Raw genomic sequence first — 20,256 nt, forward strand, 5'->3', positions numbered from 1 at the left:
TTTATCACAGTATTAGAAATATTTAAACAAATTGCTGTCAAGACAACTACATTTTATAAAAATGTCTACATATGTTTGTTTAAGGCCAGCTACCTTAGTTAGTTTTGTATGTTTTATAAATAACTAATTAACTAAAGACTGCATATCTCTGGAGATATAATACTACAAACTAAAATCATCATCAATTTATGTGCCTCAGAACTGAAGAAAACTATCAAAACTGCTAATATGATATTAGTAACTAAGAAGGCTGACGTTTGCTTGAAAATATTGTTTAAAGTTGAGATTAACTGATCTGAATTTGTGATTTAAGTCTCTTAACACAGAGTCCCAAAATTATTTCAAACAATCCTTAACAAATTTAGAAATACAAAGAAATTGTTTATTGAGTTTAAATAATGCTCTATACGTAAATAATCTTTTCTTCCGATCTTTTCAGTGCATGTTGGTAACCTCCATCAAATACATCTAGACTGATCTTATGGATTTATATCTTTAAAAACATATAAAGTTTTATAAGGTGCAAATGAAGCACCTGGTTTCCTGCTTTTAGTGAAATATTACTATTTTCTTCACTCATAAGTCTTGAATTTGGATTTAAATTGATGTGCTGTGGATTTTAACAGTGATTGATGGTTTTCCTTTTGCCCCTTTTCCTGTCCAGGTGTCCTTTTCGCTCAGGCAGCAGCAGGGTCAGCTTCGTCCGGTGCGTCTGTGTCGTCCCTCTCCAACAAGCCTGTCAGCAGTCGTATTGCTCCACAGCAGCAGCAGCAAAACACACCTACCTCAGCCTCCAGCAACCCGCTGTCTTAACAAACTTCCCCCCATTTTTTTTTTATTATCACCACGCTAAGAAAAGCCAAAAAGCAACCTAATTTTCTACATCATCTATGCCAAAAAGAAAAGAAGAGAAGAACCATCATCAGTACAGAAAGACAAACTGAAACTCTGCTCACTTGAAGTACACTATCTCAGGTTTCCTCTCACAAACTCACCTCTTTTGTTCTTCATCGCCAAAAGGATTTTGAAAAGAAATAATCCCAACTGAGAGCCAGTATATGCTAAAACTTGTGCACAACCTGTGAATTATTTATTTCTGCATAAATGTACAGATTATTGGAGAACAACAGAGAAGATAATAACTAGGAAGGCTAACGCATTGTTTACACACACAAACACAGCTACTGACTGACAATGATATTATATCTTCTAGAGGAGAGATTTTTTATTATTTTAACTTTTCATTGTCATTATTATCATTATTGTTATTCTCTTTATTGTGTTTTGTTGTTTAAACCTTTAAGAATCTTCTCATTGCAGGAAAAGTAATCTATATATTAAGAATTCTATGAAAAAAGAAGTATGAAAATCCTCTATTTTGAATCAGAAAAGCTTTAAAAGGTATGTTTTTTTTCACTTCAGGGCATAAAGCATTGTGTGGCTGTGACCTCATGTTGTTGTAAAACCAGATAACCTTATTAACGTGGCAGCCCTGTGGGAGAACAAGTGCAGGTTTGGTCCTGATCTCAGTCTTAAGTGAAGCAGAAGAACCTGCAGGGATCTTCTGCTCCCCTGCAGGACTGTCGGTGTATTATCGCTCTTATCCAGACTCCGGCTGGCATGCTTTCTGCACGTTTGTCTGTCTGTGCGCTCATTCTTCCAGAGGCGGCTGCGACTCTTCCTGTATGTTTTCACCTGGCCAGTCTCAGACGTGTGTTCGAACGGCTCTCTGGAGCAGAACGACACTCGGTTTAAGGTTCGTCGTTAGCTAAAATATCACGTTATGATTTTTCTCAGGTGTCTCTTAGCTTTGTGTGATTTTTGGCTGTCTTCTAGTACACTGGACAGAGCAATGCTTTCTACATTTTACCCTCTTGCCTCTTCAGGTCGGTGTCATGCTTCAGCCCCTTCAATCAGAAACGTGGCAGTTTTCTGATCCAAGAGTCGACTCAATCCTTTTGCTTTCTTTGAAACTCACACGGACAATCATGTGGGCCTCAGGAGAAACCCGACAGGCATCTTAAGCTCTTCGTATTCTTGATTCTTCTGTTTTTCATTTTTCCTGTTCGGCCTTGTTTTCCGCATGTCTTTGTGCTTCTTCTGATCCAAGTGCTTCTTATCCTGCGCTGTGACATGGACGCCGCCTTCTCCGTTGACCTTACAGCAGCGAATGTTTTGTGATCCTCAAACTGTGCAGCTGCTGCGGTTCGATCTGGACCTTTCTACGGCGTTTGCTTGTGTCTTATCATCGGTGACGAACCCGGTCGGCTTTATGACAGAAGAGGCACGCCGTAGCATCCAGCAGAGTCTCCGCGTCTTGAAATGGTTCAATCGTTTAGCTTTTTGAACTTGAACCTGCGTTTCCTCTCTGGACTGTTGGAGATTGTTACTCAGCCCTAAATCGGGCTTTGTGCGCTGGTTCTGTTCGGAGGCCTTAACGCAGCGTGAGGTGACCAGAGAGTGAGCAGCTCCTTCGCCTAATCACTTTTTACTGTTCAGTCAAATATCACCAGATGGCTGTCAGGGCTTTGAGTCCTGGACTCGCTTCTCTGTGGGAAATCACCACCAGCTGCTAAACAAACACTGGTCACTTTTCAAAAGCACTCTTCTAGCTGAATAAAGAACCCCTTTCATAAGAAACTTAAGTAAAAAAGAATTTAAACTTCACATTTTTATTGTATTTAAAATAGCCTGATTTAAACAAGATGTTTAAACTTAAGTCAGTTCTTTTTTTAGTTTAACATTCGACGATTGCAACTTTCAGTCAGTTTAGACAATCCTCAAGAGCATTTATCATAATTTTTAAGACGTTTTGGCTCTCAGCAGGGTTCTGATCGAACCCTTCTGACCCAGTCGTTCAGAATGGGTCCAAAGTTGAGAACCATGACAAAAGCAAACACTGAGCAGGCAGGAATGCATCACAAAATTTGTCTTCATTATTGGAAAACCCAACGTCCTCCATATACAAAACGGGTACGGCAAAACTTACAGTTTGACTTTGGGTTCATAAAGTTAATATTGAAACAGAGATTCATCCAGTGAGGTGGAGTAAGTTTGGAAAAACGTCGTCTGGTTGCTTTAAATGTAGAGCCACGTCTGCCTGCAAGTCACCAAAATGATTAAAAAAAAACTAACATTTTGACAACATAGCGTTTGATTTTTTTGTTCCAATTCTGACGTGCGTTGTTACCCTGCACTGCCGTTCCTCCAAGCAGCTCAGTCACCAAGATGCTTTACATTCACAGGCCAAGCAAGCCTCACTTTTCTCCACATAACGGAGCTGAATACTCGACAGTCATGCAGCTTTCAGCACATTAATATCTGAGGACTCACTGTAATAGTCCGTCTTCAGTTAGTTTATTTTATATATCCCCTTTAAATACAGATAGAAAGGGCAAAAGTCACTCAAGTTTTATAATTTTAAGATTTTTAGGGTGTTTGGCTTTAAAATATGATAATATATGTAATTTAAAGGAAATGTTCCCCTATATAAAACACTTACTATATGTCTTTAACTCTGTTGTTCCTCTGGTAAAATGTCTAAAGTTTATTAAAAGTAGTACTTAGTCAAATATTCGTAACATTTTAATGAATTGTAAAAGGCGCAGGCCCTTTTGGTGTCACTTATGGCGATTTTGTGACTCCAAGTTGCCACTTTTTTCTGCAGTTAAATATTAATTGTATAAATGGGGATTTTTAGATAATGAGATGACATTTTGTCATTTTTAAAAGGAGTTCAGACCCACATTTAAACCCAAAGGAAGCAGAAATATGTGGATTTACTAAATAACCATCTGCTCCCTTACACCCTTTTTAAAAAAATTAAATACTGTCGTTAAAAAAAATGCTCCACTGTTATTTATTTTATATAAATTGTTCTGGGTTTGATTATCTGAACCCGTTTTTTTTAAAGATGGCACAAATTTGGCTTTCCAGCAGAAGCAGTTGTTGCAAATGGACTCTTTTTGTATTTTTAAGGCTCCGACAAATTAAATTATCTTTTTACAAAGGAGCCTGAGGTCAAACAGAAACTATTCATCTTCTATTGATCACGTTTCCTAATTTGATTTGAATCTCCACAAACATCCAAGGACCCATTCATTAAAGCCGGCGTAAACATTTTAGAAAAACATCTACGCTTGCAGAAAAAATACAAAATAAAATCTCAACCAAGGAGGTAAAAATAATCATCAAAAAGTAGCTTTTTAATGAAAAATACTTTTAACTAGTCTATTTAGATCAGTGCAAAAAGTATTTATTCGATGGGCATATTGCCCTCCTGTTTCTGCTGTGATAAATAAATACGATGCATCCGTCTGAATCCTCACAGAAAGCAAAGTTTTTTTCGCAGATGCCACGTTGCTGACAATCAAAAAAAAAAGAGCCAAGGCTTCGGCTGAATGTTTGCGAGGGGGGAAGGAAAACTAAATTCAATCAATCTGGATCTAAAGGATCAACATTGCCTTTTTAGTTTTCACCCTTTGACCTTTCAGCTCCCAGGGCAGCAGTAAAGCAGCTGCCCCCCCAGCCAGTCGATCCATGTTTATTGCATATCTATTGACTTGCTTCTGAGGGATATTTGCATTTGAACAGTGGAGGCTCTGCAGCTCCTTTCTCTTTCGGCGCATGGCAGTATTTTCAGGGAGGGTTGGCGTTTTTATTCAGTTTTTACTTTGTTTTTATTGCGTTGTTGCGACAATCAGGAGACAACTTTAAGGCAACGCTGTACACCTCTAAAGGAAAAAAACAAAACAAAAAAGCTCTCGTACATCCCTTCAACCGCAAGCCGAGCCCCGTTTCTACCTCAAGGACCTCAGCTTTCGCACAGCCTCATCAACGATTCCTGTCGTTCAAGCAGAAAAAACCTCATCAAAATGTTTTTTTCTTGCTTCACAAAGACCATTAAAGAGATTGTAATAACCACAGACAATCAGATATCTGCTTAAATGTGACTCTCTCCTTTAATCAATAACCATTTTTAGTCATGCAAGGAGAGCAGGAGATTTACTTTCAAGCCTTATAGCCTTTGTGGCAAGAGCGCCCCCCAGTGGAAGGTTTTATTACGACGCACAGCTTTCTAAATGGAAATATCGCATTTACCTCAACAACGACACGAACTCTGAGCATATCCTCATATCTTCCAAGTGTTTCAAGTGTGTTTATGTAGAAATGTGTGAAGGAGCATTATGAAACACTACCACTGAAAAATCTCAAACTCTTACACAGGCAGTTGCTCTTCTTCCAGCTCTGTCTGGGTGTTTTTACAGGAACCAGGCGTCCTGTTTTAGTGTAGCTGTGATCAAACTGGAGTCTGATACTTAAAGTCAAATTGTAGCAAAAATAAATAAATGAACACGTTGGTTTTAAATGAGTAGCACACAAAACAAAACTGGTATTTTGTTTGTTTTTTATTTTCCACTCGGGGAAACTTTCAGGCAGTTCCTGTCGTCTTTACTCCGTCGTCTCAAGTTACGCTCTGGTAGTTTGTTGGTGTCGCTGCTTAATTCTGCTTTTTTTGATGCTGTTGCACAAACTGGAACGTCCTTCTCAGCAAATCCACTTTAATAAATCTAAGATCCTGGCCTCTTGCTCACAGATGTTAGTGAAATAGAGCCGCTTTTCATCCAACCAAAGCTGTAGATTGTTAAAAAAATAAATCAAACTATATATCCTCAGCGTCTTGTTTGGAAATGGCGTCCTGTTGCCACTCGTCGCCGCCGAGCTGGAACATTTTACGGGTTGAGATGGGTTCAGGGCCTTTTGACTGGACTCCATCATTGATTTGACCTCCATCAGGTTGAACTGTGGGCAGGGAAAACCATCACGAGAAAATAACAAACAACAAGATGCCTTCTGCTGTGACAATTATATGAATTAATTTGTATTTCTAAGATTTGTTAAATAGATTATTTCTAATAGATGGCTTACTTAGGGCTATGGATTATATCATGTTTATATTGTTTGTTTGCTGTTTCTTTGCTCTTTTTTTGACATGCTTTTAGAAACCGAGGCACACAGAGATTACTTCTAGAGCAGTTTTATGAATCCAGCGGTGATTATGTTGATAATAATGTGATTATTGTAGAGAAGAGTGTGCGTGAGTGAGTGAAAGAGTGAGTGGTCTTCGGGTGTCTTTGAGTATCTTCAGTACGGAAACAAGGCGTGTCTGTTGTGTCTTACAACTTCTCAGGAAAATCTACCTCTACCTCCAGTTTGATGCATTTTTTTTTACCGTTTGGACTCATGTTACTGATCAGCGGGAGGAGAGCGCGAGGACGAACATCAGGGTCTGAAATTACCTCCAACACATCAGATTAACCATGAGCTGCTGGTAATCCTCAGCTCTCTCCCCTTACTCCCAGGTTCATTTGGACGTCCCCCTTCCTTCCTTTGTTTTTTTTTTACTGTTACACGTTCGTAACTCTTCTGCTGTTCAGTCTAATTGAGCTCCAACAACAGGAAACCTCCAGATGAACAGCTAACTACTACGAGTACTACAACAAGTACCACTTCCTGTACCACTGTTAGTATGGCGAGTCCGTTTGTGGATCTTCCTGTCCGCTCTCATGATGTGTGCTTTTCCCCACACACACACACACACACACTTCCCCCCTCCTCTTTTGTTTTTCTATAAATGATTACCGTCTTTTGATGAATGGGATGTTTCCCGGTAACCACGGCAACAGTGGAGTGGCTGCAGGGAGTGCAACTGTTTTATTTTGTTGTTGTTTTTTTTCATTATTTTTCTGAAATGGTGAAGAGCAATCCTTGCCTATTTAGTCAATATGTGTTTGTGTGAATACTTTTATTTGAATCTGAAATTAATAAAATATCACAATTCTTAAATGTTACAAAGTTGTGGGTGTTTTTTCTTTATTGTCCTGATTTTCAACAGAAGCTTGATTCTTAGACTTTATGTCAACGACAAACTCCTGCGCAGTTTTTAAAGTAATTGCATTTTTGAACTTTTTTAATTACAATTTTAATGTATTGGGGGATTTTCTATGATAAACCAACACAAAGTAGCAGGTTGGAAGAAAAATGGCAGCGAACACGGTTTTAATTTTGCTGGTAGTAAAGATCATTTTTCCATATATCATCATCAACATTAAATGTCCCTTTGGGATCAAAATAGTATTTTTTAAATTGAATTGAATTATCCAGCCTGTCAGGTACAGGAAAATAAATTACAGTTTAGGTGTTTTTAATGATCTTGCCAAACATGGAGAACCAACATCTAGTTTTATCAGAACAAGTATCCAGAAAAACCCACAGAATTAGTTTTTATTTTGTGAATTTGCTATTCTAGCAGCTTTTACAGATAGCTGGTAAATTAAAAATCAAAAGTACACATAGTCTGGCTTAATGAGTTGAAGCTGAACTTTTCACTGATTTGCAGCGATGCTTTCCAAACCAATAAAACTCCTGCAGCAATGCAGAGCCACCTGATCCCTGAGGGTCAAGAGTTCAGCTGTTTTGTCTCCTTTACTGAGTGTAAGCATATCTAAGGTGGTATTTTACATAATTAATGTATTAAACGGCTATTTTAAATAGAAATCTGCTATTTTTTCTAAGATTATTTGTCAACATTTTCACTGAAATACAAGAATACTTAACCTCTTTTATTAATATAAAATAGTCGTAAAATGACAAAGAGATTAATCACAAAGCAAAACACCATGAGTGTAATATAGCTTTTTTTTTACTGCCTATTGTGTTCTTTGGACAATAATTTTTGAAATGGCTTCCTTAAGGTACCGTATGTTTTGATTTTTTTTCTTTAAAATGACATGCCTGATAATAAAGCAGAACAATGAATGAAGATACAAGACAACGGGTCAAAACTGGAACATTTTCAGAATGGCTGAATGTTTATGTCTAATAGAAAACCCACTTCTATCCTTTCAATATTTATGTTATTACAGAATACTACAATAAAGGTTTAGATAAGAAAAATTATGTCTGAAGTTTTATCAAAAATTGTAAGGAGTCTATAAAAACCACCTAGAAACAAAATCATTTTAAAGAATAGATTTCTGACCATATACTCGATAAAATAGCACACGTAAACAGAGAACACGTGACTTGTTTCACAGTAGTTTGTTCTATTGTTGAAGCACCGCCCTCAAGCGCTGTCCAGAACAGGGAATCGAACGCACCGCTGCAGTTTTAAACGCACTCCTCTTTGATTCGAGAAGACGCGGGGATGAGCGGGGCGGGGTTAGACCAAGTAAACGTCCAGTGGTGGGCGGGGAGAAGGAAAACTGAAACGCTTGCCCAAAGGGAACACAGTGCAGCTGAAGAGTTTCAGTTTAGATGCTTTACAAGTCTTACATGAAAAGGAAAAATGAGACTTAGGTCTCAAAGGACGATTACCGCTGCTTCGGAGACGCCGAGGAGGACACGTCAACGGTCGAGACAAACGCGCCTTTCGACGACGGAGACGGAAAGTCCCTTACCAAACAAGGTAGCTCATCGATGTAAAAACGGCTGTTTCATTTTAGTAACACTGAGCACATTTGTGGCGACAGTGAACAGTTTGCAGGAGAAATATTCAGCTATCACTCAATGTTCTGGTATTTTGTTAGTTTCAACACAGCAGACGACGCTAATGCTAACGACTGTTAGCATCTGGTGTTTAAACAGCATCTGAACGGTAGGTGGCCTAAACGAATGACAACCCATCGCCATTCATGGCAGTTAATCTAAAGTAGAGATATTGGGTCACCGATCAGATTTTTAAAGGTTTTGTAGTAAATATTTATCCACGAATCTCATGAAATCAGCTTTTATTGTGAGTAGAACTCTGTCATTTTCAAAGCTCCGGTAGGAGGCGCTGTTTCAGAGTAATGCTGAGGTTAGCTTCCGATTGACAAACATCTGTTCTTCAGATCCTCTTTAGCTCAAAATGAAACTCTTAAACTAATCAGGGCGGAAGTTTCCCACAACTAACCAGAACACAGCATAAAATAATATTGTGTGTAAAAAAAAAAAAAAAGAAGAAATTGTCAAACCATTTTGATGTTTTTATATTGCTCTTTCAGCTTCCTAAGATTAGATCTAGTTGGTCACGTCGGTATCACAATGTGTATGGATCAGAATAATTCTTGGACAAAAACTAGATGTTTTTCCTATACAACATATTTTTATAAAAAACAAAAAAGTCATTACACACCTCTTACCGGAACAAAATCAAAAGCAAGATTCAGAAATTTCTTGTGAAATTTGCTTCCCCCCCACCACCCAAGTGCTTGTGACCTAAATTATATTCTTACTGTTTTTTTAAACAAGTATAACAATCTGTAAGTCGATCTGTCTGCTCTGGTGGCCTCCTATTTAACACACATGCTTGCCGTAACTGTGTTTTTATCTAAAAATCTTATTTAACTTTATGGTTTTTAGCTTATATTTTCTCTATTCTGTGACAATTGCAGTAGAATCTCCCAGTTCCCTGCCTTTCTTTTAGTCAAGACACTTTTTTTTTGTTCGTTCCTTTCTTATAGAGCCACATCTTACTTGCATCAACATCTAATGTCACAATGATGATTTAGATCTATGCCAATAAATGCATTGTGTATAACTGCACAGAGGCAGATTGAATACTATTTTCTACACAATGAGAAGTAAAATGGTATGTGTATTTTACTCAACCATAGATTGAAGCTCCTAAATGTGCTTAGAAGTAATCATTGAGGGGTCAGTGGTCAAATACTGAGCAACCGATTAGGTGACACTATAAGAGTGCTGTTTGTCTTTCTGGAACTGCAGAAAGACGAACAGACTTTAATCTGGATTATAGATAAATAAATTGATAACACTTAGATGTGGTAGCAGTGGCTCAGGAGATGGATTTATTTGTAATCGGTGGTTGCTGGTTCAAACCCCTAAACTAGTCCTTATGTCCTTCTTTAGGTCAAAGAAAAGGGACAAGTTAAGATCAATACTAGTAGTAATAGAGATTTTATTTTTGAAATGTTTTAATAAACAAAACACAGACTTCTCCTAAGCACTGTGGGTCTTTATGAATTGCATCCATATGTTGATGTTGTGGTTTTGAGTAAAAACCCCTTTGATTAATAACTGGAACATCATAAAGTGCAATCTGTTTTTCAGCCTCATCATTTTCTCGTTACTTTGCAATGTAATGTTTTTTTTTCCTCCTAGTCACGTGAAGCACTTTGATTTAGTTTGATGCTGAAAACATGCCTTACAAACAAAACTATGAAAATCGACAAAACAAGCTCTCCCTGTTGTAAAAATGTCGAAATAATGATGGCTGCTTGGAGGACGGATGCACTGAGTCTGTGCTGGATTAACGCAGAGTCGGTCGCATGTGAGAAGTGGTCTGGAGAAAGTAGGTCACCAGAACACACGTGTTTCACGCTGCGAACACAAATGAGGGTTGAGCCGCTGCCAGGAGTTTACTGTGGTTTGATGGTTGAGAGCAGAAATGTCTGATCAGACCTCGGCGTTTAGTGTCTTTTGCTCATTAAAAGCCCAAATGAGGCGTTCTTGATCCACCAGCTGATGTTTTAATGCTCGAGTTTCATCAAATGTGCTTTTTATGAGCACATTTGAAACAAATGCCTTTTGTCATAAGCTATTGTTCACTATGTGGAGTGGAAGTTGCTTTGGTGCTATTAAGAAAGTGTTGGTTTCATCAAGTAAACATTAGTGTTTGAGGCTCTGTGCTCAGGACATTTGGTCTTAAAACAAATCATGGAATAAATATTGGTTTGATAAAGACACATCCTTGTCTCTAATGATTTGGACACTTAAAGCTCATAGATTAATCAGAACAACGCTGTTTATAATTTAAATTAATCTGTAGATATGCATGAAGGTACAAAATTACTTTTGAAAGGATTAAAAAAGCCCATTTTACTACGCTAGTATGTATATATTTTTTACTTTCTGCATTCACAAGGAAGCAAATAATACAAAACGTATAATCACAATATTATGATGCCAATTCCAATACTAAAGAAAAAAAAGAAAAGTCGATTTGTGCATCATGATGAATAAAACAATCATTACAGCCCTATTTCCTAGGAAAAGATTACAACGTTCAAAATGCAAAATAGAATAAATTGTAAAAAAAATACAAAGAATTAAAAGTACACAAACTAAAAACATAATATTAAATAATGATAGTGTAGATAGAGGGCAGTAGGGTAGTCATTCATGCAGCGGCCTGTCATGTTTTTGAGTTAAAAAATGTTTAAAGTTGACAGGAAATTTGAAAATATCACTTGATAATTATGTATTACTGAAAGATTGGAGGATTAATACCTGAACAACTATAAAGTCTTAAAAAATGCAAACATTTAAAAAAAGACTTAAATAAATAAGCAGTGCTTAGCCTGGTGGGGGCACAAGTAAAGCCAGGAGGCCCGCCAGGCTTATGATACACTGAGGGAAACCCTGACAGTGGATCATCAAGGTGGCTTTTTCTGTGAAAATAAAGTCAGATCTTCTCACATCTACCAATTTTTGCAACCGCAGACTAAATTGTTCGGTCTCATGATTGAATGAGACAAATTTTCATAACTGCTTTTATTTCACCTGTGACTAGGTTGAGGAGGAGTCTGTGGTTCACCAACCAGAGGATGAGGTTCCTATGGTGAAGAGGCGGCCGCTGCCTCGTGGCCGGGCGAGGAAGCGGCCGAGGGCCATCGCTGTTGAGGACAGAGAGTCGGGTGTTTTATCTCCATCAGCAGGTTGCACTCTTTACGTTTTGTATTTTCCTTAATCTACAAATTTTCTTTCCTAACCGATCCTCTTGTCGTCCAGATTTGGCTTTTAAGACCCCACTCAAGCCCATAATGCACCACGAGCGCATTCTGTCGGAGATCGACGTGGCGTCCCCTCGTAACTCCACGGCCAGAAACATCTATCCGCCCATCGTGCGGTTCCTCACGCCCAGCAAGGAGAGTAGGTGTCTCAGCTTCCGGCCTGAAATCGTGAAGAGCGTCAGAGACTTCTTTTGTCTCCATATCGTTTCCATCAGTCTCATGGTCTCTGCTGCTTTCAGCAAATCTTTTGGATTCAGTTTTTAACTTTTCCCAGTGCGTGGTGATGCCATGCAATCACACAAGATGAACAGTCATCAATAAACATTGATTTATTGAGTTAAAAGGAATGTAGACGGAGCAGATGGTTCAGACCGCTGTGTGTTGATGATTGCATCATTAAGAGTTTTTCTGGTGATCAGCAGCAGTTCCTCACCTGGACCGGACGGCGTCGTGTCAGCGGTTTTTAGAAAAGATGGAACGCTAACAGCTAGTCAGGAAACCCACCTGTGTTGGCTAAAGCAGAAAACCACATTTATCAGAGTTTTAAATGAAATATCAACATGTCTGACCAGTTTGTGTGAATAATTACGTCATCATTTGGATAGTGAGAAACGTGTTACGGTGAGAAATGTGCAAAAAAAAAAAAAGTCCTACCAATCCGTGGTGAAGGTTTTTATTTTTTTTATTTTATTACATTTTTAGTTGGATTTGTTCTAAGTTAGTCGGCCTGTTTTTGGAGGAGCTCTTAGCCTTCCAGTGTTTAAAGGATTTATTCACTTTTCCACCTTTGAAACATCTTTACATATTTTACAGACAAATAGTGTGATTACATGGTTTAATTTTTAAACCATCCATAATATCTTGGATTAGCGACTAGCCCAGTTGGCGTTCTCCAACATAAACAGCGGTCTCTGTGTGTAATCCTCAGTAAACTTAACATCTTAGCTCTGCTTTCTAAATCTGACATTAAAGATTAATAAATGATGGGGAGAGTATAAAATATAATTTGTTTTTAAATAGAAAATAAAAACCCGTCATGCCTGTTGAGCTTCCTCTGCCAGTCCTGCTGTAGTGACTCTCTGCTCCTGCAGGTCGTCTCAGGCTGTTTCTCTCTGTTTTTCTGCTCAGATATGAAATGTTCTGAAACTGCCAACAGCGTTCTGCTGAGCCCAGAACAAGGAGTGTTTGGTTACGGTTCCATCGACCTGTTGGCTGGAGATGAGGACGACGACGTCTTTGATCCGTACGTTCTTCTTCTTCCTCTTTCTGGATTTTTTTATAATTATTTTTTTTTACCTCTGGCAGGGGAAACGTCTCATTTTAACAAAAGCTGGATTTTCGGCTCCCTCATTAATGTACATGTGTTTTCCTGTTTTTATACGTTACGTTTTTATTGTTGTGTTCTCAGGTTCACCTTTATCAAGAACATCCCGTCCCAGTCTCAGCATTCCCGGCCGTGTCTCCGAGACATCCCGCCAAAGACCCGGAGCACGCCGGAGGCCACGCTGGTGGTCGACCTGGTACGCTCAGTCAACTCTGACGCACTAATGTTCATCCCAGAACCAAACTGGGATAAATACTGGAACTGGAAAACAATCCTAGTACAATGTAGAGCTGAAACTAACGAATAATTTAGTAACTGATTATCCGATCACTTTATTGTGATGATTAATTGGCTAATCAGTTTTTTTTAATTGCCACATTCTGCAGATATTTTTTAAACATTAAAATACATGAAAAAAATGCAAATAAGCAATTCAATTCCTTTTATTTAACAAGAAAATAAACATTTTATTGCCCAAAATGCAACAGCTTAGAACTCCGTTAGTGTCTTTTTGATCTGAATTGTCGAAAAGATGCATCTGGAGATGAGAAATACTTAATAGCAAACTGAAAAGATCTGCAAAAGGTGCCTAATGACAGATTCTTTTCTTAGAGAAACTGTGAAGCTAAAACTTTTACAAATGTTTTCATTTTGAAATAAAAATGTATTTTATTTTTTTCTACAGTTTTGGCTCATTTACTGGCTTGTTCTTTCAGCAAATGAGTCTGTAACTCCAGTTAACAAATAATCGATTACTAACTTAGTTGCCCATTATTTTAATAATCATTTCATCACGGTTAATCCAATTAATTGTTTAATTGGTTCCTAGTCCCAAAGACTGAGAAGGATTTAATTTGTTCATCACACAGTGAATGTTTATCTAGATGTGAGTTTTATGCTGCGTTTAGAAGCTATCTGAGCCAAAGCAGCTGTTCATTATCCCGTCTGCAGCTAATTATCCCCGACTTTAAAGAGAAGGGAGGCTGCAGCTCTGCTCCCTAATTATTAACTAAACCTGTGAACCGCTGAAGCAGCTGCTGGATCAGCGAGTCGATCATCGATCGAGACGTTTTAGTGCGATGGAGCAAACCGGAGGTGAAATCAACCTGATTTAAAGACAACTCTGCTGCCAACACGATATCCATTCAGTGCCATTTGGTTTGGTTCGCTGACAGCATTAAAGGTCATGAGGTTCTGGGAAAAGAGCAAAATATTAGTACAGACTTAACAACGAACATGGACACCAATTAGTCCTAACCATTTATGTTATGGCAGGAGCTGGATTTAAAAGAAGACCAGCACTTTGTACTGCCCTGTTGCTGAAAATGTGCTGTATACATAAAATCACCTTTTATCGATTCACCTTTTTGTTTCTCTGCAGGAGGAGACGCTCATGTTCAGCTCTCTGAATGTGATCGAAGAAGCAGATTATACTTTCTATACCACATTCCAGGATCATCAATACAAGGTAAATAATCTCTGCTTTTAGTTGATGCTTTAAATGTTGCTGCTCCGACAAACGGCTCGATGATTTTCTCAGCTCGGCTCCAGGTTCTGTTTTAGCTTCCTGTTGGTTAGATTCAGGTGAGCTGAACCAGGAAAACATCGATAAAATCCCACATGTGGCTCATAACGGACGGTTTTATGGAATATGTCAGGTTAGCGAATCTGAAATTTGCTGGTTAGTAAACAAACATTTTCTAGAAAAGTTGCATTATTTTTTTATATTGTAATCATAACATTTTGGTCTGTTAATCACCAGACAGCAGCTGCTGCTGTTGCACAAACTAAAACAATACAAGGAGCTTCGAGATGGAAATCGAAACTGTATAATTTTCTCTCCTCCGGTTCATTAAATGTGTAAAACTAAAACTCCCAACATTTATTGTCTACAAATATTTTATAATTTGTGATGTCAGTTTATTTTTAAAGGGCATCAGCTGTGGGCATGTTTTGATGCAGAAATTGGGTTAATTTTGCTGTAATTCATAAATGTTTGGGTGGATTCATAAAACCACTTTTATTAGAGAATCTAGAAGTTTTTTTTTACTTTTGTGTTTTTATATTATCTGGTTGAATAAAATTTAATCAGCTTGCAGGAAAAACATAACAGAAGTCTGTGTTGGCATAAAACTAGACTGAAAACGACAAATTTAAGATTTCTTTGCCTTTTCTTGATCAGTAATGCTTTACACCCACACTGCATGCACCCCCAAACATTCCCAGAATTCCCTTGTGTAATCCAAACATTAAAATGCCACAGAGGAATCCTGGGAATGATTCAGAGCTACTAGAAAGTTTAAAATAAAAGCTTTTGCATAAAGTAACATGCAATTCATGCAACACCAGTCGTTTTCATGGTTTTTTTTTTTAAATAAAGAAGTGATTGTTCTTTCAACAGGTGTACATGATCCTGCGTCCACATGTGAGAGAGTTTCTTCAAGCCATGGCAAAAATCTACGAGGTCTGAGAGATTCACAGTTTCTGTTTCTCTTTGTAAATCATTTCCAAACTTCTAACCGCAGCTTCCTGCGATTTCCAGCTTTTTGTTTACACCTGTGCCAAGAAGGAATACGCCGAGAAGATCCTGGAGATCCTCGACCCTCAGAAGAAACTCTTCCGGTACGTCGCCTTCAGAGCTGCTGCTGATATTTTATTTCTTTTCCTCCGTTTTGTTGGTACAAGTTGACATTGAGCTGCTTCTGGTTTTTGTTTTCAGACACCGCCTGTATCAGGACGACTGCGCCTGCGTCCTCGGTCACTACATCAAGGACCTCAGTATCCTCGGGAGAGACCTGACGAAAACCGTTGTTCTGGATAACGCACCACACACCTACCCATACCACGTGAGAAACTTTACTACACAGAAAACTGTTTAGCTTTATAATATTTAAAAATATATATATTTAATTACACAGAAGACTGCATAGGTTAAGTGATGTATTTAATTGTCAGAGAGTAGAACTGCACAATATGGATGAACTCAATATTTCCACTACAGAGGATTGTTTGAATGTTTGGGAAGTTGCTGTGTGTTAATGCCATGCATGCAAATAATATCTAAAGAAGTGTAACTCTTATCTAAACAAATAGATGTCTGGTGAGTCATCAGTGGGAGTAAAAATCTATAAGTACTTTATTCTTATTTTTAATAACTCAGCAGATAAAAACAACTGAGATAAATCAAGAGTCAGAAAAATCTGGAATAATAATTATTATCACACTCTTTAGCATTGGCATTGCAATAAAATGTTTTTTTTCTCAACGTGCAGCAAATTTTTTTTTATTATTTTAATAGAGCTGCACTCTTGAGCTTTGGTTTTAGCAAATCTGTTTCTCTTTAAGAACTAATTCATGTTTAGAAAACACCCCTGCTCACTTTAACTCTTAGATTTCCAAAACGCTGCCAACATTTCCACATTCAACATGTTGGATAACAGCTCAGTGTTGAAACCTCAGAAGCAAATGAAAGAGCAACTTTGCCGCAGGATATTCAGCCTTTCTGTTGGCTGCCGATGTCTTGCTCTCGCTCGCTCTCATACAGCCTTATTGAGCTGTAAAAACATTGTGTTTTAAAAAGCAGCAACTTGGTTATTAAATATTGACGCATCGGTGAGGATGAAGCCACATTTTGTCCTCTGGCTTTGTTTTAAACTCTCCAGGATTAACGAGATGTTTTAACCCTGTGCAGGTTTACTTGTTCCCCACTGGCTTAGTGTTTTCTTTGTTTCTCATCTTTTTTTTTTTTCCTTTCTCCAGCTGATGAACACGATTCCCATTAAGAGCTGGTCTGGAGGATCAGAAGACAAAGAGCTGCAGAAACTCGTCCCCTACATGGAGAGACTGGCTCCAGCGGTAAGTCTGCTTCTAAATGCTTTTCCTTTCCTAGATTTCTCCCAAAGAAGCGCACTCTGCCACAGGAGAAAATAAGCATAAAACATTTAACAGCCCTTGTGGTTCATCTTTAGTCACCTAATATTAAAACATATATGTTAAGTTAGATTCCTGGGCTTTTATTCCTCCAGAAGTTACACTTAAAGGAAAGCTATTGTTGTTTATTAAAGAGTTTTAATACAGGAGGTTCTGCTGCCCTCATGTGGACACATTGAGGCATTGCAGATTAAGTAGTTAGTTTGTCTGTCTCATTTAAAATTAATAATTTGTGTGTCTAAATCTATTCTTAGTGGCTTGTTTACAACACAGTAGCTATTTAACTTGACAGGAATTAATATTGACCTTTTAGAGAGGTGCAGCTGAATCCTGACTTGAATCTGATGGAGAAAATATGGAAGGAATTAAAGATTAGGGTGATGGCCGTTAGGCCTTCCACCTTAAAACACTTATAGATCATCAGCAAGACTAATAGTCAAAATATCAAGAGAAACGTGCAATTATGACAAGTTTTCTGACTGCTGTATTGGCAGTTGCTTTTATTTATCCTCCTTTTACACTGAAAGAAGGTCAAAAATACTCTTACTAGATGTTAAATAAGCCACATTATCATTGAAGGTTAAAATAATGTAACCCACAAACGATAAGTAAAATACAACCCACATTTGTACAAGAAAAAGGAGTTGAAGAGAACCAAGTAAAGATGTTTTTCCTAACGAGGGGTGTTTTGTAGCGCCTCCCAGAGGAGAGCAGTTGGTTAAACAAAAAATGGTGACGGGAATGCGAGTGGTCCTGACTGCATTGATGGCCCATAGTTACCTTATAGCATCCATATGACTACAGGTAAAGTTACACACCTGGTACAAGCAACAGAATCTCTCCTGGAGTCAACTTCATTTTTTTTTTAAATTACTGCAACATCTGTCACTGCTTGGATCTGTTTCCTGATGTTTGTAAAACGATGCTGAAAGAAAAGAATATTCCTGGCTGCTGCTGCTGCATACGGAGGCTGTGTTGTTTATCTGTGATGGAGGTTAAAAACTGGTTTGTTTTTGTTCTTTTCCAAACTCTTGGCCAGAGCTAACAGAACAATTATGTGACAACATTTCCAATCGAGAAACACTGGAGGAAATAAAAGATAACTAAGTGTGCGTAAGGGTGTTTTCACTCTTAACATTTCGGTAAACTTAGTTGGATTGGGGCTTAAACATTTGTTACATTTTCAGCGGTGAGGTTCAGCTAAATGAAAAACCTGTTCCTCTCCTCACCACTGGTGGCGCTGCACTAAGAACTACTGAAGGAAATGACACAAAAACCTCTGAGTGAGACACTGAGCAGAACTTCCTTTCTTCACTAAATGTAAACAAAAATGGATTAGCATCAGATGTTAGCGGTTGCAGGATTTAACAATGAGCCATTTCTCCCACTAGCGTTTAGACTCACATTTGTTTTGGTTGTATTTACCCAGAATCCTCTGCGCTATAGTCCGCTTCCTGTCATCCATACATTCAGTCAAACTGAGGTTAAGGTTATTAGTTTGACCAGAGTTTGCTGTCGTATTACACGTTCACATCTCCCCCAAACAAACCGGACCTACTAGACAAACAACAGAGTTTGATTAAACCAGACTTAAACTCTTCAGGAAAAGGCTTATGGGTATATTTCTGTCTTTTTGATGAAATTATTGATCTCTTCATCCTCCCACCTGTTATGATCTGAACATCTGCCTTTGTTGCCGTGGCTACAGATCGGATTCTTCTTGTCTCTCCAGGAGGATTTCCAGGAGGTTCTGAAGAAGAGGAAGGACCACTTCCACAGGTTGCTGTCCGAGGACTGACAGACCCTCCCCGCCTCACCAGCTGACTGTTGTAGCTCATGTTTAGGTTGAATTGCAGATTCCAGATCGGACCGCCTGACCGGAAGGCGGTATGTCCGTGTCGGGAACCGGGCCGGTTCTCCTGCAGTTCTCCTTAAAGGATGGCACATTTCAGACGCTGCTGACCGATCGTCACTTGAACGCGGCTTCTTTCCAGAACCGATTCCTCAAGCAGCAAACTGCTAACACGTGTAAATATTTCCCAAACAAAACTTTAATTATTTTTGTTTATATTTCTAACTTTCTATTTATTGGTCATATTGCTAATCAACAGCTTTTGTCTGTATGTTTTAGATGCTTTTTTTTTTTTTGTTAAATTGTATACATTTACTCCAACAATAAATGACTAATAGAGCTTTGCTGTGTTGCTTTAGCTCATTGTTTCAGCATTTAATTTGACTGATTGTTGTGATAACGTCAGGTGTGGTTCTGATGCAAATCATTCAGGAAGGGGGCGTGGCCTGATAACTTTTATTGAGAAAATGGAAATGGTATTTATGGGAAGGTTGGGTACTTTTATCCTTAACTGGTTTCCTTTTATTAGAAATTCAGATTTTTATTTTCTATCTTGTTTTCAGTAGAAATTGATCGTACATCTGTTTTCAGGCAAACGGGGAATAAAATGTTTTTTGGTGTATTTTGATTTAAACGTGGAAAAAAAAACCCTAAATGCAATTTTTGCCTTTGAATTTGCCATGAACAACATGCTAATCCTGTTTTCCACTGGTCTGTCTTATACTCCACTATCTTTCTCAGGTAAATGTCTGAGTGGCAGCTTGATGACATGGCAAACCGGCACCTTACCCAGGGACTTAAAAGAGCTGAATTAATTTGTTTTAACCATGGTGGTAAATTGTAGCAAAAAACTTGCCAAGTTGTCATTTCTGCTCCGGTTCTCTTCAACATTCCTTCATTTTTAGTGTTTTAAAATCCAGTCTTCAGCAACAAGGGACTTTTAGACGTTGCTCGACCAGATATGGGTGTCTTGTTCTGGTTTTAATGGATGTGGCAGAGTTCTCTTTTTGTTTTAGAAAATCCATCCATCTTCTTTACACCCTTGTCCCCTTAGTGGGGTCGGGAGGGCTGCTGGTGCCCATCTCCAGCTATAACGTTCCAGGCGAGAGGCGGGGTCACCCTGGACAGGTCGCCAGGCAACACAAAGACACACAGGACAAACAACCATGCACACACACACTCACTCCTAGGGGCAATTTGGAGAGGCCAAACGGAGACAGTCATGTTTTTGGACTGTGGGAGGAAACTGGAGTACCCAGAGAAAATCCACACATGCACAGGGAGAACATGCAAAAACTCCATGCTGCAAGACTGGGGCCGGGAATCGAGCCCAGAACCTTCTTGCTGCAAGGCAA

At 38.5% G+C, this 20,256-nt stretch overlaps 2 protein-coding genes across 4 annotated transcripts in view; both read left to right on the forward strand.

Moving 5' to 3' along the window:
- arid3a (AT-rich interactive domain 3A) overlaps positions 1 to 6,849 on the forward strand; it is a 70,135-nt gene extending 63,286 nt beyond the window's left edge. For all 3 annotated transcript variants that reach the window (XM_008406648.2, XM_008406651.2, XM_008406649.2), the window contains exon 9: positions 665 to 6,849. In XM_008406648.2, coding sequence (XP_008404870.1) covers positions 665 to 813 — 149 coding nt within the window. In that variant the 3' untranslated portion in view covers positions 814 to 6,849. The remainder of the gene's footprint in view (positions 1 to 664) is intronic.
- Positions 6,850 to 8,191: 1,342 nt separating this feature from the next.
- On the forward strand, positions 8,192 to 19,259 carry ctdspl3 (CTD (carboxy-terminal domain, RNA polymerase II, polypeptide A) small phosphatase like 3). The gene is made up of 12 exons (XM_008406645.2): positions 8,192 to 8,467; positions 11,576 to 11,720; positions 11,794 to 11,934; positions 12,924 to 13,038; positions 13,204 to 13,315; positions 14,501 to 14,587; positions 15,521 to 15,583; positions 15,662 to 15,741; positions 15,839 to 15,965; positions 16,879 to 16,974; positions 18,782 to 18,828; positions 18,906 to 19,259. Exons 1-12 carry the CDS (start codon positions 8,348 to 8,350, stop codon positions 18,982 to 18,984), a joined length of 1,212 nt encoding a protein of 403 aa, XP_008404867.1. The 5' UTR covers positions 8,192 to 8,347; the 3' UTR covers positions 18,985 to 19,259.
- The last annotated feature ends 997 nt before the right edge of the window (positions 19,260 to 20,256 follow it).

This window comes from Poecilia reticulata, linkage group LG4 (genome assembly GCF_000633615.1).
Source record: "Poecilia reticulata strain Guanapo linkage group LG4, Guppy_female_1.0+MT, whole genome shotgun sequence".
In the NCBI taxonomy this organism is placed as follows: Eukaryota; Metazoa; Chordata; class Actinopteri; order Cyprinodontiformes; family Poeciliidae; genus Poecilia; species Poecilia reticulata.